Genomic DNA, 26,361 nt, shown 5'->3' on the forward strand with positions numbered 1-26,361 from the left:
CTTAAAACTAAGACAATGCACGAAAGGGACTTGCAAAGTGTTTGCGATTCCCATTTTCCCAGGATGGACAGTGAGACATGCTGGGCTTTCTTATGACTTATCTTTAACCTAAAGCATATTGAGATATCTCGCTGCATGGGTACTATAGAAATGCAATTTGCTGTTTGTATTTACAAATTAAACCTGGATATATAAGAGGCTTACTGTGTTCTGTTTTATCATCTCCTTCCCAGATCCGTTGTGCTCTCAGTATATGGATTTTGTCTGTGAGAACAGGCGTCGATGCCTGCACAGATTCATGGTGTGTGATGGAATCCGACAATGTGAAGATGGTTCAGATGAAGATCCAAACTATGCACATTGTTGTAGGTTTTTTTTAAGCAGTATACACTATTAAATCTGCTGAGGATGACTTGCTAAAAGTACCATCTGTCGTCAATTTGGGCTACCTTACAACTTTAAAAAAAAAAGTTATTTTCTGCTGCCTGATCCATGTGGTCAGCCTGCTAGTGTGAGCGTGGTCACTGAGTGGTGATTGGCTCATTCAACCAACCCAATCACAGTTTTCAAAAGGGAGCTGAATAAGTGCCTGAAAGAGAACAATTTGCCGGGCTACGGGGAAAAGGTAGGGGAGTGGGACTGGCTGAAGTGCTCGTACAGAGAGCCGGCACAGGCTTGACGGGCCGAATGGCCGCCTTCCGTGCTATAATCATTTTATGATTCTATAATGGCCTCATGTCAGAGTCTGATCAGCTTAATCACACCTATCCTTCCAGCAGGGGTAAGTGAATAGTGAGCAGGATCAAGTACTGAGGCTGAACATCTTTGCCCCACACCTTCCTTGCCCAGATGCCACCCAGGGCTCTGAGGCCACTTATCGTGGACCCACTTGCCACCCTGGAGGAGATCAGCAATTGCACGCACAGTGCAGGAATCTGGGACCTTCTAGTCTGAATGCAGTATTACATCAAGAAAATGTAGGCTAGATTATAAAAGCCTATTTATTCCTAAGCAATGTTCCCTCTAAGCGATGGCGCAGTAATGGGAAAGATGCCACACAGGCCGCTCACCACCTTCCCCGTTGTAAATACTGCGCAAGTGTGGAAATTTAAAGGGACCGCGCGCTAACAGAAACAAAACACAGCTTACAGGGAACATTGGTCCTAAAGTACTTGAATTGATTTGTGAAACTTTTCCAGCACCTTTTATGCAATGTAGAGATAGGGATATCTATACAAACTGAATATGTAGCAAATATCTTTCAAGATTATTTTTACAACTGACTATAATCTACAGCTATGTTTATTGTACATCTGAGAAACATTAAACTCAAACCAAGCACATCACAGAATAACAAAGGTAATTGGTAAAATACTGACTGGGTGGTTGGAATTTGAAAAATGCACAGCAAATCTCAGATTACATAAACCTCCTTTCATTCTCCCTTTCTCAGAAAAATAATTAAATCACGAGTTCAATCCCAAATGTGGCTGAGAGTTTCCCAGCGGTGATTGTAATTATAGGAGCTACAACTTGTTCTTAACTACATTTCCCACAACTTTCCAGTTATCTGAAAGGACAGATTTAAGATGAAAAACTGTAAATCTGAAATAGAAAAAAAAAACTGTGTTGGAAGTAAGAATTGCTTTTGATCAGCCAGGTGCCTGACCGGTGTGGAAATTCATCACCACGCTTCATCTCCCAGCCAAACTACTGAAAAATCTACACTGGTTTATCCAATATTGTGTGATCACTTTCCATGGAGACACTTTCAAATCCAAAGCGCGTCTGCAGAGACTGTGTGTGTGTAGAGCTAGGACTTCCCCCTGCCCCACCCCCCCCTCCATTTGGGTGTCGATCTAGGACTTTCCTCCCACCTCTATTTGGATGTCAAACTATGAGCCCCCCCCCCCCCCTTTTCCATTTGGGTGTCTAGCTAGGACCCTCCTTTCCCCCCCCCCCCACAACATACATTTGGGTGTCTAGCTAGGACTTTTTTTTTTTTTAAATTCGTAGCCAATCGTTCCAATTCTTTGTCAAATCACAAACGCCAGAGGTCACCTTGCACATGCCAAGGATCACTCTGCGCCAATGCTCTTAGCCAAAAGGCCTAGAGCCACTGCACCGTTCCTGGAAATACTGCAATACCAGGTTCGTGCCATGGAGGTGGATGGGTCAGGTCCCCCACACACCTCCGTGGAGGTGGATGGGTCAACCCTCCCCACCCACCTCCTGTTTCCAAAAAAGCAAGCATATACCTTCCTGACCAGGGAGAAACCACCCGGAGGTCATGGTGGCTGGTCAGAAATGGTACTAGGACTACCCACCCTGCTGGTTTGCAGGCTTACATGGGCCATTGAGATTTCTGTCCACTTTCTATGATTGGCTGACCCCCCCAGGATCCACTAATGAGTTAGGCTGGTTACTTAATCATTCACACTGCCATGGAGAACAGTGGACCGGCCTGCATCTGGATTACTGAGTCTGACCTGGAACAGTCGGCAGGTTTTTCAATAAAGGGAAAAGACTGGTTACTGTTTTGGTGGAGATCCTTCATCAGGCCCAAAGTGCATAGCAACTAGAATTATTCTCACAAAAAGCAAAACTCTGCGGATACTGGAAGTCTGGAATATAAAAAGAAAAACTTGCATTTATATAGCGCCTTTCATGACCACCAGATGTCTCAAAGCACTTTACAGCCAATGAAGTACTTTTTGCAGTGTAGATACTGTTGTAATGTAGGAAACGTGGCAGCCAATTTGCACACAGCACGCTCTCACAAACAGCAATGTGATAATGGCCAGATAATCTGTTTGTTTGTGTCATGTTGATTGAGGGATAAATATTGGCCCAGGACACCGGGGATAACTTCCCTGCTCTTCTAAGAAATAGTGTCATGGGATCTTTTACGTCCACTTGAGAGAGCAGATGGGGCCTCGGTTTAACATCTCATCCAAAAAACGGGACCTCCGACAGTGCAGCACTCCCTCTCAGCACTGCACTGGAGTGTCCGCCTAGATTTATATGCTCAAGTCCCTGAAGTGGGACTTGAACCCACAACATTCTGACTCAGTGCTACCCACTGAGCCACAGCTGACACTAACAGAAAATGCTGGAAATACTCAATTGGCCAGGCCAGCATTATTTTCACAACTAACTGTAATCTGCAACAATAATTGTTATACATATGATGCAGATTAAATTAAAACCAAGCATGTCCCAGAGTAATAAAGGTAATTTAATTGCTAAAATATTTGCTGCATGATTGGAATTTCACAAATACTCGAAGTTGATGATAATCTGGAGATACCAGCGGGTAGTTGAGTTGCAGAGGAGAAAAGGAAGCACTTAACTTTTTGGACCTTTCAGAACTGGTGAAGTTTATTCCCTGCCCCCCCTCCCCCCCCCCCTTCCCGAATCGGTAACCAGTCTTTTTTTTAAACCTCTGGTCTATTTCCAGCATTTATTGTTTTCGTCTTAAAGAATAGTTTAGATCTCCAACAAATTGAATAATCAAGCAAAATAAGGAGTTTCTTCCAGTTAAAGTGTTACAGGTGAGAAGCACACAGGAGTACATTAAAACTTTGAGCTGGTGGCCAGTGTCTACCAGCCACAGAGTTAGTGTAACTTGCAAATATGATCTTGGTTACATCCATGTAATTAGATTGCTGGGCTTGTTTGTAAACTAGCAGGTTGTCATTAATAAATGACGTTATTAATACTTTTCTACTGATGCTTTATATTTATAGCAACGACAGATGAGTTCAGTAGAACGTGTGAGCCCTTCAGTTTCAGATGCATGAATGGGGTGTGCATCAGTATGGAATGGAAGTGTGATGGAGTGGACGACTGTGGAGACTACTCCGATGAAGCAAATTGCAGTAAGTGGAAAAAATACTTGCCTAAAGCCTGGTCATTGGTGAACATGCTCCAAAATCTATGCAAGTCAGAAACTGCCACACAAAATACTATTGCTATAGTATACCTGGGTTACTGAGGGAACAGGGGGGCACTTTCCTGAGTTTGAGCTATGTTTCATAGTATATTATTTTTGGTTAGCGGATGGAATAAATTTATCAATAGCTTTGTGTTTGTGCACTGCAGCAACTCGCCAAGGCTTCTTCGGCAGCACCTCCCAATCCCGCGACCTCTGCCATGTAGAAGGTCAAGGGCAGCAGGCGCATGGGAACACCACCACCTCCACGTTCCCCTCCAAGTAACACGCCATCCTGACTTGGGAATATATCGGCCGTTCCTTCATCGTCGGTGGGTCACAATCCTAGAACTCCCTCCCTAACAGCATTGTGGGAGCACCTTCACCACACGGACTGCAGCGGTTCAAGAAGGCGGCTCACTACCACCTTCTCAAGGTCAATTAGGGATGGGCAATAAATGCTGGCCTTGCCAGCGATGCCCACATCCCAGGAATGAAGAAAAAATCTGAGTCTGAAATCTGCACCCTATTTGCCCAATATTGTTTCCACACAGGGACACATCTTGAGAGTTTTTGGTGCAGAGCGATGACTGGGGGACTCCCAAGTGTGCGTCTGGGAACTGTTGGAGGTTAACAAGTTCATAAATGTGCAGTGTACCTAATGATGTTCCTGCTGCTTGTACATGCTACCCTTTAAGGCTGTGACTTGCAGGATTATCTGGAATCGAGGGAAGAATTGCAACCCCATTGATTGGTCTACACCTCCGGGTGCCATTAGCGAAGCAGACTGCTGGTCGATCTACATTTCCATGAGTACTGTGAAGTTATCTGTCTCAGATATTGACCTACCATGTTTGTCACACAGGGCTGACTTGGTTCCAAACCCCCAACACTTGCATGTTTCATGTGGGAGTCACCTCTGCCTTTTTTAAAAAAAAAAGTTCACTGTGGTGCTTAACGCAGTTCAAAAGTTTTAGACCACACTTTCAGGTTTAATATTCTCAATTGCGTGATATTGATATTTCGTACCAGGAATGTGGGGGCTTAATGTCCTGTCTATTTGTAATGCAATGTTGAGGAAGGTTTTATGTAAGAGCAATTGTTACAGTCGTCCTCAAGCCAGCTGTCATTAAATTGAAATATAGTAGTTTTAGTGTGGGCAGTTATCCAGTTACTTCTTTACTAAATGTTCTAACCATCGTTAGCTCATTGTTGTTTGGGAAGCTATTGTTGGACTTTACAAAACACAGTAAATCATTTCATTTTTTTCTTGCACCTGTAATCAAGTCGCTAACCATGTCCAAAAAAATCTCTCCTTATTGGTTATTTATATGGTTTTTGCATCTTTACAGGAACTCCCACTGAAGCACCTTCTTGCACAAGATATTTTCAGTTCAGCTGCCGGAATGGAAATTGTGTTCCAACATGGTGGAAGTGTGATCGAGAGAATGACTGTGGAGACTGGTCTGATGAAGATGGCTGTCCTGGTACAAAAATTAAATTAATTCATGTGATTGTGCATACGGTGTGTGTGGCTGGAATGCAGGGCACCAGACTGACTCAAAATATTTGCAAATATTGTAGATTGTGTGTCCTTTTAACACTTGGCTCTGCATTCCGTGACTGACCACAAAACAACTGCTCGCTTGCATTTATCTTGCTCTTGAAGTAGCTGAGCTATAAATTAAATGCAATTGAGGAATAGAATTCGGTGTTGAAATGAAAATGGTCAGCTTCATTTGGTTGCAATTCTTTGAGGCAGAAAGAGGAGCAAAAGATTTAGAAATGGAGCACAGAGAATGGATCAAAACTTACATTTTAAAATTGCGTATGTGTATATATTTGAGAGAGAATTCGTGCAGCACCTTCCATATCCTTAGCCTATGGCTTACTTTTGAAGTTCAGTCACTTATGTAGATAAATGAGGCAGCCTATTTGTACTTAGTAGCAAATGAATGTATTTTTAGATAGCTTTTTTATTGGAGGTGATTAATGGAGAAATTTTGGGTGATCTCTCTGTACCTCAGACGGTACCATGAGATCTCTTGTGTTCACCTGAGCAGGTAAACAGGGTCTCCGTTTAACATCACCTTCAACAATGCCGTACTCTCAGTGCTGCACTGAAGTTCCAGTTTACATTCTATGCTCGAGTCTGCTTTGGGCTTGATCCCACAACACTTCTGACTGGGGTGAATGTGTGATCTAAGCCAAGCTGTCATTTTGGATGGCAAAGAGAAACAAAGTGACGTCCAGGATAAGCGGAAGGCAGGGAGTGGCTGTGAAGGTGGTAATAAAAATAGACAAAGAAAGTGAAGGACATTTTCCCAAGCAGATTAACTTGTAATTTTATATCACATTCATTAGTGCATTTATTTAGTTCTGCAGGAATCAAAAGCCCAATTATGGTCAGAAAGTTTGTTCTGTTGGCTATTAATTCTTTGAGCCGGTGACCAGCGTTTGCAAGCACAACAGTCTGGCGAAGAAGGCAAATGGCATGTTGGCCTTCATAGCTAGAGGATTTGAGTATAGGAGCAGGTAGGTCTTACTGCAGTTGTACAGGGCCTTGGTGAGGCCACACCTTGAATATTGTGTACAGTTTTGGTCTCTTAATCTGAGGAAGGACATTCTTGATATTGAGGGAGTGCAGCGAAGGTTCACCAGACTGATTCCCGGGATGGCAACCTTTTGTTAACTTGTGGACTTCTCTACCGCAGAAAGTTGTTGAGGCCAGTTTGTTAGATATATGCAAAAGGGAGTTAGATATGGCCCTTAAAGCTAAAGGGATCAAGGGGTATGGCGAGAAAGCAGGAAAGGGGTACTGAGGTAGAATGATCAGCCATGATCTTATTGAATGGTGGTGCAGGCTTGAAGGGCCGAATGGCACCTAATTTTCTATGTATCTATGTTTAAACAGCTGGCATCAAGCCCTGTAACTTGCAAATGTAGCTTTCTTCACGTCCATTCTATGCAATCTGTTTGCTGAACTTAGGTTATCCTGCCAGTTTAAAAACTATTATAAAACATAGCCACTCACTGTGTAATTTTTCAGTAGTTGCATAGTATTTTATTACTAAAGGAATTTCACACTGCACCGAATCATACCTCAGTGTCTACAGTAATCCTAATGATCATCATCATAGGCAGTCCCTTGAAGCGAGGATGACTTGCTTCCACGCCAAAAAAAAGGATGAGTTCACAGGTGTTTCGAATGAAGAACCCGAACTATATGTTGAAGGGTGGAAGATGCCTGTGCGTGGATTTTTTTAACGTGTGGTGACCGTTGCATACCAGCCACCACACGGGCTTGACCGAGCTAGGCCTTGGTCCAGTAGCAAGGGTTAACCAGGACGACTGGAGACCTGTTCTGCTTCATCGACCTAGTGCGCGCACACATCGCAGTGTGGGCCTGCCCTTGCTGACCCTGGGCCCCGGCCCCGATCTCATGCCTCCCCTGGGCCTCAATCACGTCCCGCGACAGAGTCTCTCAGCTCCTTCATAGAAACATAGAAAATAGGTGCAGGAGTAGGCCATTCGGCCCTTCGAGCCTGCACCACCATTCAATGAGTTCATGGCTGAACATGCAACTTCAGTACCCCATTCCTGCTTTCTCGCCATACCCCTTGATCCCCCTAGTAGAAAGGACTACATCTAACTCCTTTTTGAATATATTTAGTGAATTGGCCTCAACAACTTTCTGTGGGAGAGAATTCCACAGGTTCACCACTCTCAGGGTGAAGAAGTTTCTCCTCATCTCGGTCCTAAATGGCTTACCCCTTATCCTTAGACTGTGACCCCTGGTTCTGGACTTCCCCAACATTCATAAGAACATAAGAACATGGAACAGGAGCAGGCCATCTAGCCCCTCGAGTCTGCTCCACAATTCAACAAGATCATGGCTGATCTGGCCGTGGACTCAGCTCCACTTACCCGCCCGCTCCCCGTAACTCTTAATTCCCTTATTGGTTAAAAATCTATCTATCTATGATTTGAATACAGTCAATGAGCTAGCCTCAACTGCTTCCCTGGGTAGAGAATTCCACAGATTCACAACCGATCTCTCTGCTCCTGCTGTATCTGCCCACACTCCAATCACCGACCCGGACCTTGCTGACGTCACTCTTCGCTGTCGTTGCCCTCCTACACCAGCTCGCGCTGTACCTTGAAGTGGCACGCCTCCACATGGCTCATGGCCGCCGCTCACCACTCCTTTTATGGCCCCGACCTGCCGCTGATGGTTTCTCGCTGATCCTGAATTGCTGATCCAAAAATCCTGGTGATAGAGTTGCACTGAAAGCAGAAGAGCCCTAAAAAGCAATGAAATGGCATTTAAATTCTTACACTGGTACATAAATGAGCACTATATTCAAATGAGTGCTTTGTGAGGAAGGGGAGAGAAAGCAGAACTTTTCAAATACAAGTTGATCCTCCTTTTTGCTTCTCCTCCAAGAAATGTTTTTTCTATGATGCCTTCCGTGCTGTCAATAATAGAATGATTGCAGGCACACGGACTGAAATTAAAGAAAGACTTACATTTTATATAGCGCTTTTCATGACCACTGGACTTCCCAAAGCGCCTTACAGCCAATGAAGTACTTTTTGAAGTGCAGTCGCTGTTGTAATGTAGGAAACGCGGCAGCCAATTTGCGCACAACGAGCTCCCACAAACAGCAATGTTTTTTTAGTGATGTTGATTGAGGGGTAAATATTGGCCCAGGACACCGGGGATAACTCTTCTGCTCTTAAAAATAGTGCCATGGGATCTTTTACTCCTGCCGAGAGAGCAGACGGAGCCTCTGTTTGACATCTTATTCAAAAGACGGCATCTCCGACAATGCAGTGCTCCCTCAGCACTGCACTGGAGCGTCACCATAGATTTTTGTGCTCGAAGTGTCTCGAGTGGGACTTGAACCTTCTGACTCAGAGGCAAGAGTGCTACCAACTGTGTTATGGTTATGATCACTTGCTGCTTTCTTCCCTTTCCCTGCCTTAACTGGTGCCCATGGATCCATAGATCAGCAATGAATCAATGCCTTAAGGAAAAGAAGGGGTAAAATTAGCAGGAAAAGGAAGGGATGATTTTAGATATGGAAGTGAAACTTACAGTAGCTGATTTACTTCAGGCTGCAAAGGTTATTAATTAGAAACCAAAAGAATTCTACTTTGTTCAAGTATTTACAACTGTTTCAGGTTGGATTCCTGTTCCACATACGACTGAGGTTCCTTCGAGTTGTGGCCCTAACCACTTCAGGTGTAATTCTGGAGGATGTATCATAAACCATTGGGTGTGTGATGGATATGAAGACTGCCCAGATGGTTCTGACGAGGAAGGTTGTCCCACATTTTCAGGTAAGTCACAATACAGATGGCCGCTCTATACTTCACTGTTGAAGATCTTGGCTTCTTTGGAAATATTTTTTGTTGGCAAATATTGGATAGGGTTCTTTACAGCATCTTTCTTGTGCAGTATCTGAATTAGGATTGTCGATCATAGTCAGTAAGTGCAATGCAGAAATATGACTCTTTCCCCAATATTGCCATGCTAATGAAAACGTAAACTTATCTCACTAGTTCCAGACTATAGTGGGGGCTCATTTAAAGTCAATAACAAGTTGATTCCTGGGAGTTTCCAACATGTGTTGAGTTTTATTCACATCGTTGAGATAATGTAGCTAGTACCATTCTCTAGTACAGATATTTAACTAATCGCTGCGAAATGTTGAGTTGGTTAAAGGTGAAAATGTTTATGTAGCTGGTGCCAGTGCCAACAATTGCTGATGAGATGCTAAGTGTCATGACTTGCTGGAATGCTAAACTATTCAGTGATGCTTTTTGGCCGTGATGTTTAAAAGGCTGCTTGCAAGTCATGTATTTTAACTGAGGTTTCCATCTCAGTCACTCCGTCACTTGGAGACTTGACTTTCTTTCCTCACTCCATGGCATATGTCAGTTTTTTTGATGACTATAGTTTGCAGTAGTGGGCTGTGCTGGCCTTTTAAGTTGGCCCCGATGATGCTTATTTTTAACTGAACAGCTGTGTTATCTAGAATAATAGCTCACTGAACTTGTGTTTAGTGTCACGATAATCAAATGGTTCAGATGATCAACTGAAAGTGAGAGACGAGCAGCTCAAATTGGAGGAACTGGGTGGTACAATGTGTTTTACTTTTATTTCTGGAAGAGCGTTTTGGATCCAGCACAGATTGTTAGAATTCTTAAGTTTCATACATTCTGTTTGAGTAGTCTCAACCCTATTTCTTGTGGGCATGGGACCACAAAACTGCTAATTTGACATTAAATTGGCAACCTCTCTGAAGCCACAAGAATGGTTGCTGCAGAAAATTCAATATGCTTCGTTACTGCGGGAAATAATGTTTCACTCCTCTGAGGTTGAGGGAGCGTAACTCCACATCCAACCTGCTATACCTGGCCAAGAAGTTGTATAATCTGATGTGTTGCCTGAAATGGAAACTGTTTTATTTCTCAGTGCCAATATTCATCATATTCAAGCGCACAGTTTATGTTTAAAAATAGTTTATTTGTGAAGCTTTTCTCGTGCTAACCACTTTATAATCAATCCGGGTTGATTGATAAAAGCTTCCTTTATCCACTGGGTGCTGAATTAACTGGCCTGTAACTCCGGCCTGGGATTCATGTGGTGGCGTTAAACGCTATCGACCTTATGATTGTGTTCTGTATTGGCAGCAAACAGAACCACCACTTCCACCACGGCGCGACCAGCTGGGAGATGTAGCATCTCGGAGTTCCGTTGTATTCGAGGCCGTAACTGTATTCCCAACTGGAAGCGTTGTGACACATTCCGAGATTGCCGTGATGGGTCGGATGAAATCAACTGTCGTGAGTACTTCTATTACATCAAACCTTCTGTATCCGAGGCTATTAAAGTGTGAATTAACAGAATCAAAGGGTACTTAAAAGGTTTCATTTCAGAAGCAGGAGGCCATTTAAATTCAAGCTGTTTCAAGGCCAAGTTAGATTTCTATAACTGGTTACTTGCTCATTTTTCTCCACCGCCCCCCCCCCATCACATTAAAAAGACATGCATTTATATGATGACGCCTTCTGGCCTATTTTGTCTTTATATCGTCATCATAGGCGGTCCCTCGAATGAGGATGACTTGCTTCCACACCAAAAGGGTATATGTATTGTGCCACTGACAGGTAGTAATTGGAATTGTCCCTTTGTTTCCCCATAACAGGTAAGCTGAGATATTGGTTTATCGGCAGGAATTAAAGGCCAAGTATTTTATACCATGGGAGAGAAAAAGAAAAAAAAAGTTGCAAACTCACTGCTGTATGTCTCATAATGGCAATCTTGTGATTGAGGCATGGGAGTAGATTGACTGTGTGCACTCTTGGCTAGGAAACCATGTATAGTGTGAGAGGAAATTGGGGATAACAATTGTACAAGCCTATTGTGACATTTCTATTTATTGTTTAAGTGGTTTCCCTTGGGTGTTTTCGAAGCACCCCCACTTTACAATAGTTCTAATGCTGGGCGTGATTACTGTACTGAACAAATGAATGAGTCAGGGACGGGTACCTTGGTCCGAGTACCGGCAAGCTTTTATTAAAGTTGAAACACCCACCTGCACCCAGTAATACCATACACACCCTGGTGTGTAAAACAAACAAATGCAGCACAATACACAGTCTGGCCCATCTAAACAGGCGCCTAACGCGAAGTACCCACGTCTAAAACACCCCTGCTCAGATTCAAAATTGCACCACTAAATCTGTCCAACAGAAATGTGCGTACGCTTATGATCCTTGCAAAAACCTCCCCACTAAAACCTCTAAAGCTTGGTTGGGACACACACTATGCGGTGGTCTTAAAGATCCGTGGGCTGGGATAAATGCTCACCAATTACCCCTCTGGCTTACTCGCTGCTTCTCCCGATGGGGCGTATCTTCTGGGTCCGTACCAAACTGTGGTATTCAAGTCCAGTCTCAAGATCAGCCTCCCAGTCAAAGTAACAAGGCTCTCTTGGCTCCATCCGAGACGGAGTGCTCGGTCCTTGTGCGTTGCAAGCAGGCGTAGAAGAGAGAGAGAGAGAGAGAGATGGCTTCCCACTGCCGTTCTTATACCTGCAAGATTGCTTAAAATCCAATTATCCTTCCTGCATGAGGCTGTCCAACTGAAAAGCAAAAAACAAGTCTTTGCCTGCCCCTTTGTCAAACTGGGCTGTCCCTTGATGGGCGGCTCCGATGGGTCTGTGGTCAAAATAGCTTTGTCTTTCGATGGCCTGAAACACCGGCCACCTTCCTAACGTCTCACTGATGGGTTCCCATTCCATGACAAAAGACGCTCATCAACCATGATGTTCCTGCATTCAGCCATTTTCATTCCCGCCCAGTTGGAGTGTATTCAAGTTAAACATGTCTGGTTAGCTCTTCTGCTGTACAGTGAATGTGTCCCAGCAAAGTTCAAAACTTGTAAGTCCAAAAGTTTGCACCGATGTTTTCGCCGAATCTTACATGTTAAAATAATTTTCAGTGGCTATGAGAAGAAACTGCAAATGTTAAATTTAAATAAAAACTGGAAATGCATGCATCAATCTGTGTGTGAAATAGAAAGTCTGTGCAATAATTTCAGTGTTACCCTTTATCAGTGGAGTTGCATCTGAAGCGTTAGCCTTTATCTTTCAAATGTGCATTGACCTGCTGAGCGTTTCCTGTATTATTCTCACTTCATTAAACTGAGATTCTTTTAAACACTTGCTCTTTTTTTTCTGTTGGAACAATCTAATTTTCAGCTACCCATACTCCATTATTGTGTTTGAATGGAACTGTGTGTGAGGATGGAGAGACCTGTATAAGTTTACTGGAGCGCTGTGATGGATTTCTGGACTGCTCTGATAACAGTGATGAGAAGAACTGCTCAAGTAAGTCACAAGTAGGCACTAAGAGGCTGTACAGCAGCTTCTCGCTCAAATTGACTGACCCTTTTGTCCCTGCCGCTGTGAAATTAAACCCCTCCATATCACTTGGAGATCGCTGAAGAGCTTCATGTATGTAAGGCGAAGAATCATCCTGGATCTAACAGGACAACCCTTTAATTACAACAATTGCTTCTGCAATGACTCGTTAAATGTGTTCTTGCGCTCAAGTATTAAACACAATGGACCGGATCTTGGTAGAGCGGGGTATCTTGCGATGTGCGTCGTTAGTTAGAATTTCCTGCACCCTTCAGCTCACATTTTTTACGCAGCAACTGGCTGGAAGTGCAAGCTTAAACTGCCACAGCAAGGGCAGCTAGGCAGCGGGGATCTTTGTGAACAATGGGACCAGCAGTCTGTCTCCTTCACCAGTGAGATTTAAGGATTGAGAAAGAAACAGGAACAGCAGAGAAGGAAATGGGGTAACTTGGAGTCAAATCAGATACAGAAAGAGAAATAAAGAGAGGGAAGAAAGATTGGATTAAGAGATAGAGAGAGAGAAAAAAGACAATGGAAAAGTAAGAAACAAATTTGAAATATATTTGACATTTTTAAAATCTGCAACAACAATTTACTGCGTGCAGGAATTAAATTAAATACTTGAAATTGTTCCTTTTCTGTCCGTCGAGGTTGATTGGCATTACATTAATTATCATATTAAAGAAGTACGTGCACGAATGGGCTAAATTTTGCTCTGAAAATAATGGCGCTCACTTACTTGCACGCAAATCGTACAGCAACTTCTGGCAATCGCACATGCGCAATTAAATGGGAAATCTCAGAAGTTGCTGTCCGAGATTCGCCACTCCTCCATAAGCTGCATAAAAATGCCATCTCAGCCTCTGGCTCCCCATTCAAATGTATTTAACGGCATGAAGTTAGATACGGACTAAACTCTGGCATGTCATTCCAGTTTAAGTACCCTTGAACTGTGTGGTAAGTTTTAGTTACTGCTAAACAACCTCTCTGGCACTGAAAATTAACTTTAACAAGTGTGGAGTCTCATTCCTTCAGATTTTAATTATTGTCAGATGAAAAAATTTAAATTTTTTCTTTTTATTTCTATCTCTTTTACCTCTCTCTCTCTCTCTCTCTCTCTCTCTCTCTCTCTCTCTCTCAATCCAATCTATCTGTCCCTCTTTACTTTGCTTTCTGTGCCTGATTTGACATTGAATTCACTGTTATAGCTTACATCAAGGAGACACACACGGCCCAATTTTGGCCATGACTTGCTCCAATTTTTTTTGGAGAAAGTTGGTTTTTCTGGCATAAGTTTTAAAAAACACCATTTTCCCCAATAAACTTGCTCCAGAGTAACTCAGTTAGGTACGATTTTTTTTTTTTAAGTTTTTATTTTCAAAAGGGGGCGTTCCCAGCCACTTAGGCCAGGTTTGGCCACTTATGACACTTTGGCCAGCTAAAACTTACTCCAAATCCACTTAGGTCAGCGTATGTGGCCAGCTCTGGAAAAACCTTGCGGGCAGTTAAGAAATCGGCGCAGGTTGGTACATTTAAAGCACCAAGACTTACAAAGCACTAAACAAACCACAAAAAGTAATAAGCAATCAATCAATAACAAATAAAAAATAGAAGTCCTACCTTTAAGCCAGAAACAAGATTTTATTTAAAGTCCCCCCGCCCCCCCCCCCCCCCCCCAATCAAAACTCTCCTCACTAAACAAAGAACAACCATCAATAAGTAAAAAAATAAAACTCAAGTCCTACCTCGGCCCGGGAAGTCAGCGGGTTGGCCGGTGCAGGAGGCCACTCGGCTGGGGATAGGGGCTGCGAGCATCGGGTCCTGCTCACAGCCCGCAGGGCACGGTGGGAGGGCGAGGGGCATGTGCGCAAACTCCACTGCGCATGCGCGCAGCTGCCGGCAGTGTTTTCTGCACTGGGCTATTGCTCCCCCCCCCTCCCACTGCACTATGTGCGCCACGCTGGGACACCGGAAGCTCAGCAGAGCAGGCAGGATGGGGCCACTTTTTTTCGGCACCGTTTCCAGCGCGCAAAGTCGGCACATTTCGGGTAAGTGCAGCGAAACAAAGGGGTTGGTGAAAATTGGACCCATAGAACCAGCAAGTTCTGGAGATTCATAACTCGGAGCATCTCTTCACCCCCTGAACTTGCTGCCTGATTTGCTCATCAGTAACCGCCTGCGTCATTAACACCGCGTTACTTTTCCAGCAAGGTCCGGCACATTGATGTGTTGGTGCCTGTCTGATCCTGCTCTCTCTATGACTGACCTCTTTGGTCTGGACACTAGTGAAGTACAGAGTCTTAACCTTTTTTATCAGCAGTTTGACACGATTCTACAAAGAAGTTCTCGTCAAAATGTGAGTATATTGTTGCTAGTGCAGATGTAGTACCAACTAGTTATATTGAGTTTGTACTGAAAGAGAGAATGAAAGACTTGCCTTTATATAGCACCTTTTACATCTTCAGGATGTCCCAAAGTGCTTTACAGGCAATTAAATTTTGAAGTGTAGTCACTGTTAATGTAGGTACAACTCCTACTGCTTACATCGTTTAACCTTGTACCCTCTTTAAAATGTATTCCTCAATACTTAATTGAGAAAGGAACAGGAACGATACAAACGGGTCATTTTCCGGTTGGCAAACAGTAACTTGTGGGGTGCCGCAGGGATCGGTGCTGGGGCCTCAACTATTTACAATCTATGTTAATGACTTGGATGAAGGGACCGAGTGTAATGTAGCCAAGTTTACTGATGATGCAAAGATTGGTGGGAAAGCAAATTGTGAGGAGGAAAAACAAAGGGATATAGACAGGCTAAGTGACTGGGCAAAAATTTGGCAGATGGAGTATAATGTGGGAAAATGTGAGGTTATCCACTTTGGCAGAAAAAATAGAAAAGCAAATTATAATTTAAATGGAGCAAAGTGCTGTGGTACAGAGGGACCTGGGGGTCCTTGTGCATGAAACACAAACAGTTAGTCTGCAGGTACAGCAAGTGATCAGGAAGGCAAATGGAATGTTGGTCTTTATTGCAAGGGGGATGGAGTATAAAAGCAGAGAAGTCCTGCTACAACTGTACAGGGTATTGGTGAGGCCACATCTAGAAGTTTTTGTCTCCATATTTAATGAAGGGTATACTTACATTGGAGGCTGTTCAGAGAAACATAGAAACATAGAAAATAGGTGCAGGAGCAGACCATTCGGCCCTTTAAGCCTGCACCGCCATGCAATAAGATCATGGCTGATTATTCAACCTCAGTACCCCTTTCCTGCTTTCTCTCCATAACCCTTGATCCCTTTGACCGTAAGGGCCATATCGAACTCCCTTTTGAATATATCTAACGAACTGGCCTCCACAACTTTCTGCGGTAGAGAATTCCACAGGTTAACCACTCTCTAAGTGAATAAGTTTCTCCTCATCTCTGTCATAAATGGCTTACCCCTTATTCTTAGACTGTGACCCCTGGTTCTGGAACCCCCCAGCAATGTGAACATTCTTCCTGCCTCTAACCTGTCCAATCCCATTAGAATTTTATATGATTCGATGAGATCCCCTCTCATTCATCTAAACTCCAGTGGATACAAGCCCAGTTAATCCAGTCTCTCCTCATATGTCAGTCTTGCCATTCCAGGAATCAATCTGGTGAATCTCAATAGCAAGAACGTCCTTCCTCAGATTAGGGGACCAAAACTGAACACACTATTCCAGGTGTGGCCTCACCAAGGCTCTGTACAACTGCAATAAGACCTCCCTGCTTCCATACTCAAATCCTCTAGCTATGAAGGCCGACATGCCATTTGCCTTCTTCACTGCCTGCTGTACCTGCATGCCAAACTTCAATGACTGATGTACCATGACACCCATGTCTCGTTGCACCTCCCCTTTTCCTAATCTGTCACCATTCAGATAATCGGTCTTCCTGTTTTTGCCACCAAAGTGGATAACCTCACACTTATCCACATTATACTGCATCTGCCATGCATTTGCCCACTCACCTAACCTGTCCAAGTTACCCTGCAGTCTCTCAGCATCCTCCTCACAGCTCACCACCACCACCCAGCTTAGTGTCATCTGCAAACTTGGAGATATTACACTCAATTCCTTCATCTAAATCATTAATAGTTGGGGTCCCAGCACTGAACCCTGCGGCACCCCACTGGTCACTGCCTGCCATTCTGAAAAGGACCCGTTTATTCCAACTCTCTGCTTCCTGTCTGCCAACCAGTTCTCTCTTCACGTCAGTACATTACCCCCAATACCATGTGCTTTAATTTTGCACACTAATCTCTTGTGTGGGACCTTGTCAAAAGTCTTTCGAAAGTCCAAATACACCACATCCACTGGTTCTCCCTTGTCCACTCTGCTAGTTACATCCTCAAAAAATTCTAGAAGATTTGTCAAGCATGATTTCCCTTTCATAAATCCATGCTGACTTTCCAAATGCGCTGCTATTTTATCTTTAATAATTAATTCCAACATTTTCCCCACCACCGATGTCAGGCTAACCGGTCTATAATTCCCCATTTTCTCTCCCTCCTTTTTTAAAAAGTGGTGTTACATTAGCTACCCTCCAGTCCATAGGAACAGATCCAGAGTCAATAGAATGTTGGAACATGATCACCAATGCATCCACTATTTCTTCCTTAAATACTCTAGAATGCAGCCTATCCGGCCCTGGGGATTTATCGGCCTTCAATCCCATCAATTTCCCTAACATAATTTCCTGACTAATAAGGAACTCAGAGAAGGTTTACAAGGTTGATTTTGGAGATGAGGGGGTTGACTTATGAAAATAGGTTGAGTAGGTTGGGCCTATACTCATTGGAGTTCAGAAGAATGAGGGATGATCATATTGAAATTTAAAGATAATGAGGGGGCTCGACAAGGTGGATGCAGAGAAGATATTTCCACTCATAGGGGAAACTAAAACTAGGGGACATAGTCTCAGAATAAGGGGCCACCCATTTAAAACTGAGATGAGGAGGAATTTCTTCTCTGAGGGTTGTAAATCTGTGGAATTCTCTGTCCCAGAGAGCTGTGGAGGCTGGGTCATTGAATATATTTAAGGCGGAGATCGACAATTTTTGAGCGATAAGGGAGTAAAGGGTTATGGGGAGTGGGCAGGGAAGTGGAAGTCCATGATCAGATCAGCCATGATTTTATTAAATGGCGGAACAGGGTCGAGGGGTCAAATGATCTACTCCTGCTCCTATTTCTTATGTTCTTATGTAATACTTGTGCTGGGGCCCTTTAACCTAGTTAGTATCATCTACTCCTGACCCAGGGAAACTTGGATTGAGTTGAAACCATGAGAGGCAACTGACTTGCACTGTTCTTCGTAAGATCAAATTGCCCAAAGGATTACCCCCCTCTCTGCCCCCACCCCCCCACCTTTGCCTTGTACCATGATCTCTTTTGTCATTTAATCACACCTGCCTTCCATCCTGTCACAGACCTACCTTTTTAGCTCTTTTCTCCCCTGCCCCCTTTTCAATGCCTCTGTACCCGATTAAACATCTAACATTTTGCAGTTCTGATGAAAGGTCACCAACCTGAAATATTTTAACGGTGTTTCATTCTCCATATGTGCTGCCTGACCTGCGTTTTTCCAGCATTTTCGCGTTCTATTTCATATTTCCAGCAACCGCGGAATTTTGCCTTTGTCCAAAGAATTGTTTAATCATAGGATTGTTATAGCATTTCTGTATCATGTCTGAAATGAATATAAACCAAAATGATCCAGTCATCAAGGCTAGATTTTTCATTCTATTTGGGTGTACAATGTTGAGAATTTCTAGAACTAATTTTGTATTTTTTATTTTAAGGTGATGGTATAGCATACAAAGTTCGGCAGCTGAAATTGTCAGTTGATTTTAATGGCGATATTTCTCTAACATGGGACAGTCCAAAGAATTTGCAACCATCGTGTACCTACATTGTATACTACAGGTAATAATTCCATCGCTCTTCTGTGTTACATTGCTCCCTTCCCTCCCCGGTGTGATTAGACCAAATTCCATGTTGATTGGGCTTGCTGTTTGTTTTCAGTTTGCAAGTTTTTAACTAGCTCGATAGATTTTCCAATACACATTTGGCCCTAAACTGATATTTTGTCATTTGAATTTAGGTAGTGTGGGAATGCAGCAGATTTTGTGAAATGTGCTGGAATTCAGATTCTACAGACTTTTAAAAGGGACTTTCAAAGGGGCGCTATGTTTGGAAAGTGTACTACAGCACTAGTGTGAAGTGCTATGGGGGTGTTATATATGTGGACTTGTATTTACTCTGTACAGCCACCAGAGGGCTCATTTCCCAGAGTCCCAAGAGATCCCATAATCCCTTGGGAGCACAGGTATTTAAGGAGGCTTCACATGTTGGAGAGGCATTCTGGAGACCTGTAATAAAAGACTATGGTCACACTTTACTTTGAGCTCACAGTGTTCAGTCTGATGCTTTCTCCATACACAATATCCATGATTTGGCCAGTGGTGAATTCCTGATCTAAACCGTACTACTGCGAGGAGTTCTGAGGAAAGATAGCGCTCTGTATCACCGCCACTGGGGGAGCGGGATACACATACACAGTCACCCTGAGCTGCTGCAATGCAGCTCCTTTCAATCCCAGTCGGCGTGGGGGAAGTGGATAAAAATAAATGACATGGGGATGGGGACAGGATGGTGGAGAGGCAGGAGGGAAGAAAGGAGGAGAGCGTCTGAAGTAAAAACGGAAAATGTTGGAAATCTCAGCGGGTCAGGCAGCATCTGTGGAGAGAGAAACAAAGTTAACGTTTCAGGCCGCTGACTCTTCGTCAGAGCATCTGAAGTACTGCATCTTATTTAAGATGGGAGTGAAAGGTTTAGGCCAGTCAGTAGTCTAGTTATTGAACTCGAGGAAACTAGAAAATACTGGAACTACACAGCAGGTCAGTCAGCATCTGATAAAACAAGGGCCCCGATATTGGTGGTCTTACCGCCCAATGCCGCAGAGTTTTACCTCCGATCTCCCCTCTGTGCCAGTTTCCACTCGGGCTGAAGCGGGCGGGAGGGGAGTATCGCTGGGAACCGCCCGCTGACAGCTGCTGACGACCAAGTAGTGTAAGTGGCCGTCGAGCTGCCAGGTTGATGCGGGCGGGAGTCGATGCCAGCATGGGGAAGGACTGCTGCGTGGAGGCTGTTCTAACCCCGACGGTAAGTACGAAGAACGGCGGAAAAAAAGTTAGTGAACATATTTGAAATCTTTTTTCCAGCGACTTACCTGGATGGGGTCCCCTGAAGGTGTTCCGATTGTTTTGGGGGTTTTTTTTGTAATGGTTTTTATTTTCAGGTCTTCCAACAGCCCTGGGCCCGTCTCCATCCTCAGCAGCACTTGGGCGGCAAGAGAATTTGCCGCCGAGATTGCGAGCTCCCGCCCACTGCCGCTCAGATTGATGGCGTAAGCTGTTATTTTGACGCTGGGCGGTACTGCCACCTCTGAGAGGAATCTTCCCGGCAAAGTACTGCCCGGGATCTCGGGCCTTGGGTTTCACCAATTTGGGGCCCCAGGTGTTTGAAGTTAGTTGGGTATGACATCACCCATCACTTCCACATGCATCCTGCAGTTACTTTCGAGAATTTCTGGGGCTTGACGGTACACTGTTGAGTGACAATCATCTTTTCCTCTTGCAGTTTGATTGGCGGTGACTGGAACAACTTGGATGCTGGCACCAAAACTGCTTTTATAATAAAAGTTCTGAAACCTGCCACGACCTACCAGGTGAAAGTGCAAGTGCACTGCCTTCTGAAAACTTACAGCACGAGTGAGATTATTATGGTGCGAACTCCTGAGGGCCGTAAGTGCAATTTTATTTTTAAACGCTGTTGTTCTGTAGAGAATAAGTTAACATAAGCGGTCCTGAAGTTGCTTTCACACCTCTTGCCATAATGCAGATCGCTGACCTAATTCCCTTGCTCAGTGCCGAAATCGAAGAAGCAGGTGCTTAATGCTCAAGGCTCGCATGGACTGCTGTGCATTTTTTGTGTGCTGTCGCACTCTGAAAATGTGTACATCAGGGCAACAGTAGTGGCTACAATGACCCTGTTACACACCAGAGCTGTTGATGACGGAAACTAAAACTGCAAGTCATTTTAACGCCGGGTTTTACTTGAAGAAATTGCAGTTGCTGATGTAATGCTCAAATAGTTTTTGTGAGCCTCTCCTGAAGGATCCTTTGTGTAGGAGTGTAAGCTATAGTGCTAAATGCTGTCACCTACCAGTGAGTGCTTTGAATTAATGAGAGTGGATCCAGTTTTATTCATTTACTTACTTGCGTGTGTATTCTTTTCCGACTAAAATCCAGCCTCTTATTTTCCACGTGATGTTGGTGGCAGAATAACCTAAACTTGGGTCCGGCATAGGATATTTCTGCCAATGGTGGAACAATTAAAATCGGGAATATGCAAGAGGCCAGAATTTGAAGAGCGCAGAGACCTCAGAGGATTGTGGGGCTGGAGGAAGTTACAGAAATAAGGAGGGGCAAGGGCCAAGGATGGGTTTGAAAACCAGAATGAGAACTTTAATATTGAGGCGTTGTCGGACTGAGAGCCAATGTAGGTCAGCGAGCACAGGGGGGTCATGGGTGAACGGGACTTGCTGCGAGTTAGGGTACGGGCAGCTGAGTTTTGGATGAGCTCAAGTTTTAAGTAGGGTGTGAAATGGGCAGCCGGCCAGAAAACTTCATAGAATCTTAGAGCACAGGAGGCCATTCGGCCCATCGAGCCTGTGCCGGCTCTTTGAAAGAGCTATTCAATGAGTCCCACTCCCCCTGCATTTTCCCCATAGCCCTGCACATTTTTACTTTTTCTCCAATTCCCTGTTGAAAGTTTCTATTGAATCTGCTTCCACCGCCCTTTCAGGCAGCGCGTTCCAGATCTCGGCAACTCCTCATTCGATTCCCTCATTCAATGGAATAAATATCAAAAGCTGAGTTTTGGAACTACTGTACTCGCAAATATTGGCCATGGTTTAGCTGTATAGTGTGGGGAATGTTATCACTCTTGTTCTATTGGGCTGTATTTACAGGTGTTCATACATTCTTAGCAAAAAAGTGAAGCCAAATTGTACTCTATATATATTTTCTTTGCAGTTCCTGATCCACCACAAAATCTCCAGCTGTCTTTTCGTGAAGATGATGATCGTACCTGTACTATATCCTGCCAATGGAGTCCCCCTGTCAATGCACGTGGTCTGATTCGGGAGTATGTTGTAAGTTTATAGAAATCCTTAATAAAGTTATGTAAAAGTATTTCCATTTTTCAGATCGTATTCCTTCAGTCTTTTGAAATGTTTAAAAATAGAAAATGCTCAGATTCACACAATTCACTCCCTTATACATTGGCATCGAGCTGAAAGTGTGGAACAAACTCTTGTGCTCGGGAAGTCTGTCTCTCCGTAGACTGGTTGTATTGCCATAGAAAGCCACTAATGTGGATGTCCTGCCATTGCAAATAGTATGAAGGTGCGACCACGAGCTCCATTTTGGTCTGTAATGGAAACGCGGCAGGTTTGTAATGAAGTTCCACTGTTCGGAGGGATCTCTATTTTGCACCTCACCCGAAGTAGCATTTCGGCGGATTGCTTGAGGCTGAGAGTGCAGATATTTCCTTCACCAGAATTATAATGAATGTCCTTCCTTGATTGGAGGTCTGTGTGAAATTACAAACCCAGTACAGGGACATGTTTTTGTAGATGTTGAGTGATATGAGAACAAGTGCTTTTTCTTGTTCCCTCCCCCCCCCCCCCCCCCCCCCCCAGGTGGAATATGCCCAGAATGGTACAAATGAATGGACTTCACCATCGGGCCCTGGAGACCCTGGAACCCACAGGGACATTGGAAACCTGCAGATAAACATCGTGTATAGAGTCAGGGTGAGTGTGGTGCATTTTTGACCTGCCAAGTTGACTGTACTGAAGCTGACAATAACTTGCACCATTTTAGAATTGAAATTGGTCTTGTTTAAATGATGCGCCATATTATAGTGTAAAAATGTTGTGAACATGTTGCACATTCATACTTTAAATATAGGGAGCAATGACGAGCACGCAAACATAATTTAATTTAGCTTTTTTTTCCTGCCAATTTTCTTTCCTCTCCTCTTCCTCCCCACCAAGGCATGACTCCTTGCCCGGTTATCGCTCACCCAGGCGGCCATTATTTGAGTGTGTCAATATGCTATTCCAGTATGGGAGGGCAGCTTGACGAGCCGCTGTCCTCACTCAATGTCGTCATGTACATTTCAGCAGCGGTCGCTGGCAATGTTCCTTGTAATTCCTTTGGGGTGCGCGGCCCCTTTAAGCGGCTGCTCGGCTCATTGAAATTTTCACTCCTGCGCGGTTATTCCAGTTGAGAAGCTGGCGAGCCGGCTGCGCGGGTCCTCCAGACCACTGCGCAGCCACACAGCTTAACGGGAACATTGGTCGCTGGGTAACAATCAGAAGTGGGAACGCTGGTCGATTTGCCACAGCCTAATCCAGGAGCCCTACTGCTACATCGGCTGAGTTTAGCGGATGCAGCAAAGCTGGGAGTTATTTAGTATGCCACGCCATGTGGCGACTCTTAAAAACATAACTTTTAATCTGGACTTATAGTAGAAATGGGCCATTCGCCCATCAGGTCCATGCCGGACAAGATGCTGGACGACCAATATCAGTGAGATGGTGCCAATATTAAATATCATCCAATTGATATTTATTTCAGTCTTTGTACGAGGTATCTGTGAAATTAACTCAAGTCAGACTATGTAGTGGATAGTAGGGTCATAATTTTAACAGATTCTAATGAGCCGTCTTCCATTGTTCACAGGTTGCAGCTGTTACAGGTCATGGGATAGGCAACTGGAGCGATTCAAAAATCATTAACACAGATAAAGAAAAAGGTCGGTGGTACAGTACTTCTCGAGAGAAACCAATGATGCGCAATTGGTGGTCTGTTTTTGAGTGCACTCGAGCTAATTTGCCACTGTTACAGTACTGATACATGTTTGTACGCATGGAGGCAGAGGGCATGACTGAGGTACTAAATGAGTACTTTGTATCTGTCTTTACCAATGAAGAAGATGCTGCCAAAGTCATTGTGAAAGAGAAGGTAGATGAGATACTGGATGGGCTAAAAATTTGATGAGGTACTAGAAATGCTGGCTGTACTTAAAGTAGATAAGTCACCAGGACTGGATGGGATGCATCCGAGGATGCTGAGGGAAGTAAAGGTGGAAATCGCCAAGGTACTGGCCATAATCTGCCAGTCCTCCTTTGGATATGGGGCTGGAGCTAGAGGACTGGAGAATTGCAAATGTTGCAACCTTTTTTGAACAAGAGTGTAAGGATAAACCCAGCAACTACAGGCCAGTCAATTTTAGCTTCGGTAGTAGGGAAGCATTTAGAAATGATAATCGGGGCCAAAAATAAGTCACTTGGACAAGTATGGGTTAATTAAGGAAAGCCAGCATGGATTTGTTGAAGGCAAATTGTGTTTAACTAACTTGATTGAGTTTGTTGATGTGTACATGGACTTACAAAAGACGTTTGATAAAGTGCCACATAATAGACTTGCTAGCAAAGCTGAAGTTGGAATAAAAGGGGCAGTGGCAGCATGGATACGGGATTGGCTCAGTGACAGGAAACAGAGAGTAATGGTGAACGGTTGTTTTTCAGACTGAAGGAAGATATACAGTGGTGTTCCCCAGGGTCGGTACGAGGACCACTGCTTTTCTTGGTATATAGTAATGACTTGGGTGTACAGGGCGCAATAAAAAAAAATTAAAGATGGCACAAAGTTTGGAAGTACAGTGAGGAGGATAGTGATAGACTTCAAGAAGATGTAGGCTGGTGGAATGGGCGGGCACGTGGCAGATGAAATTTAACGCAGAAAAGTGCAAAGTGATAACCTTTTAATATGAAGAACGAGGAGAGGCAATATAAACTAAAGGGTACAATTTAAAAGGGGGTGCATGAACAGAGAGACCTGGGGGGGTATATGAACTCAAATCGTTAAAGGTGGCAGGGCAGGTTGAGAAAGCGATTTAAAAAAAAAAAAGCATACAGGATCCTGGGTTTCATACATAGAGGTATAGAGTACAAAAGCAAGGAAGTTCTGATGAATCTGTATAAAACACTGGTTCAGCCTCAACTGGAGTATTGTGTCCAATTCTGGGCACCGCACTTTAGGAAGGATGTGAAGGCCTTTGAGAGGGTGCAGAAAAGATTTACAAGAATGGTTCTGTAGTGTCCTTACACCTTATTATAGAATCACACGAGGCATGTAGCGTAGACAAGGTCACTACGTGATTATTCCCAGGACCAAGAAGTGATGACCCTACATGGGACCTCCCTTTATAAACCTGGATGACCAGGTGAGGAGTGTCTCCCACAAGTTCACCCCCTGTGGTCAAGGTGTGCATTTCTTGGGTGTATACAGTGTACAGTGTTGTTACATAAAAGTTACAGTTATGTGAAGGTTACAAACATGACATCACCTCCCCCAAGCTTCTTTGGGTCAAAGATTGAGTCTTTCAGGCGGTCGACGCTCTCTCATGGAGCGCCGCAGTTGGGGCTCTGGCGGTTGGGCCTTAGCATTCGTCTCTGTCGCCTGAGGTGATTCCGGGCTGGCCGCAAGGACTGTGCATGCTGGTGAATGTCCTTGTTGCTCGTTCACTGGCAGTGGTGTGGTTGACATCTCATGATCTTCCTCAGGTCCCTCAGTGTCCATGCTGAACCTTTTCTTTACTTGGTCCAGATGTTTGCGGCATATCTGCCCATTGTTTATTCTGACCACTATGACCCTAGTCCCCTCTTTGCAATTACAGTATCCTCAAGCCACTTGGGTCCCAAAGCATGATTAAGAACGATTACAGGGTCATCAATCTCTATGCATCTCCCCACTGAGTTGCGATCATGGCACTCGATTTGGGACTGGTGCTTGCCCTCAATAATGTCTGACGGCTGGATGAATGAGGGACAACCGCGTTTTAAACATGCGTTTCATGAGTAGCTCCGCGGACGGGACTCCTGTGAGCAAATGCGGGCGGGACCTATAGGCCAGCAGGAGGTGCGATAGGTGGCATTGAAGGGAGGGTCTTGAATCCGGAGCATGCCCTGTTTTATGATTTGAACCGCACGTTCCGCCCGGCCATTGGAAGCCAGCTTGAACGGTGCTGTCCTGACATGTTTGATACCATTACCCAACATAAACTCCTGGAATTCATAGCTAGTGAAACACGAGCCATTATCGCTAACCAGGATGTTTGGCAAGCCGTGGGTCGCAAAGACTGTACGCAGACTCTCCACGATGGTGGATGTTGTGCACGAATTCAATATGATGCACTCAATCCATTTCGAGTATGCATCGACAACAATCAGGAACATTTTTCCCATGAACGGGCCCACGTAGTCTACTTGAATACGTGACCATGGCTTGGTGGGCCAGGGCCACGGGCTGAGTGGGGCCTCCCTGGGGGCATTG

At 44.2% G+C, this 26,361-nt stretch overlaps 1 protein-coding gene across 3 annotated transcripts in view; it reads left to right on the forward strand.

Annotated features, from left to right (window-relative positions):
• The window catches only part of sorl1 (sortilin-related receptor, L(DLR class) A repeats containing), a 221,278-nt gene that overhangs the window by 159,452 nt on the left and 35,465 nt on the right, over nt 1–26,361 (forward strand). For all 3 annotated transcript variants that reach the window (XM_070894543.1, XM_070894544.1, XM_070894545.1), the window contains 11 exons: nt 234–365; nt 3,750–3,881; nt 5,287–5,421; nt 9,122–9,280; nt 10,637–10,789; nt 12,709–12,837; nt 18,694–18,817; nt 20,534–20,697; nt 21,991–22,109; nt 22,659–22,772; nt 23,707–23,779. In XM_070894543.1, coding sequence (XP_070750644.1) covers nt 234–365; nt 3,750–3,881; nt 5,287–5,421; nt 9,122–9,280; nt 10,637–10,789; nt 12,709–12,837; nt 18,694–18,817; nt 20,534–20,697; nt 21,991–22,109; nt 22,659–22,772; nt 23,707–23,779 — 1,434 coding nt within the window. The remainder of the gene's footprint in view (nt 1–233; nt 366–3,749; nt 3,882–5,286; nt 5,422–9,121; nt 9,281–10,636; nt 10,790–12,708; nt 12,838–18,693; nt 18,818–20,533; nt 20,698–21,990; nt 22,110–22,658; nt 22,773–23,706; nt 23,780–26,361) is intronic.

Source organism: Pristiophorus japonicus, chromosome 11, assembly GCF_044704955.1.
Source record: "Pristiophorus japonicus isolate sPriJap1 chromosome 11, sPriJap1.hap1, whole genome shotgun sequence".
NCBI lineage: Eukaryota > Metazoa > Chordata > Chondrichthyes > Pristiophoridae > Pristiophorus > Pristiophorus japonicus.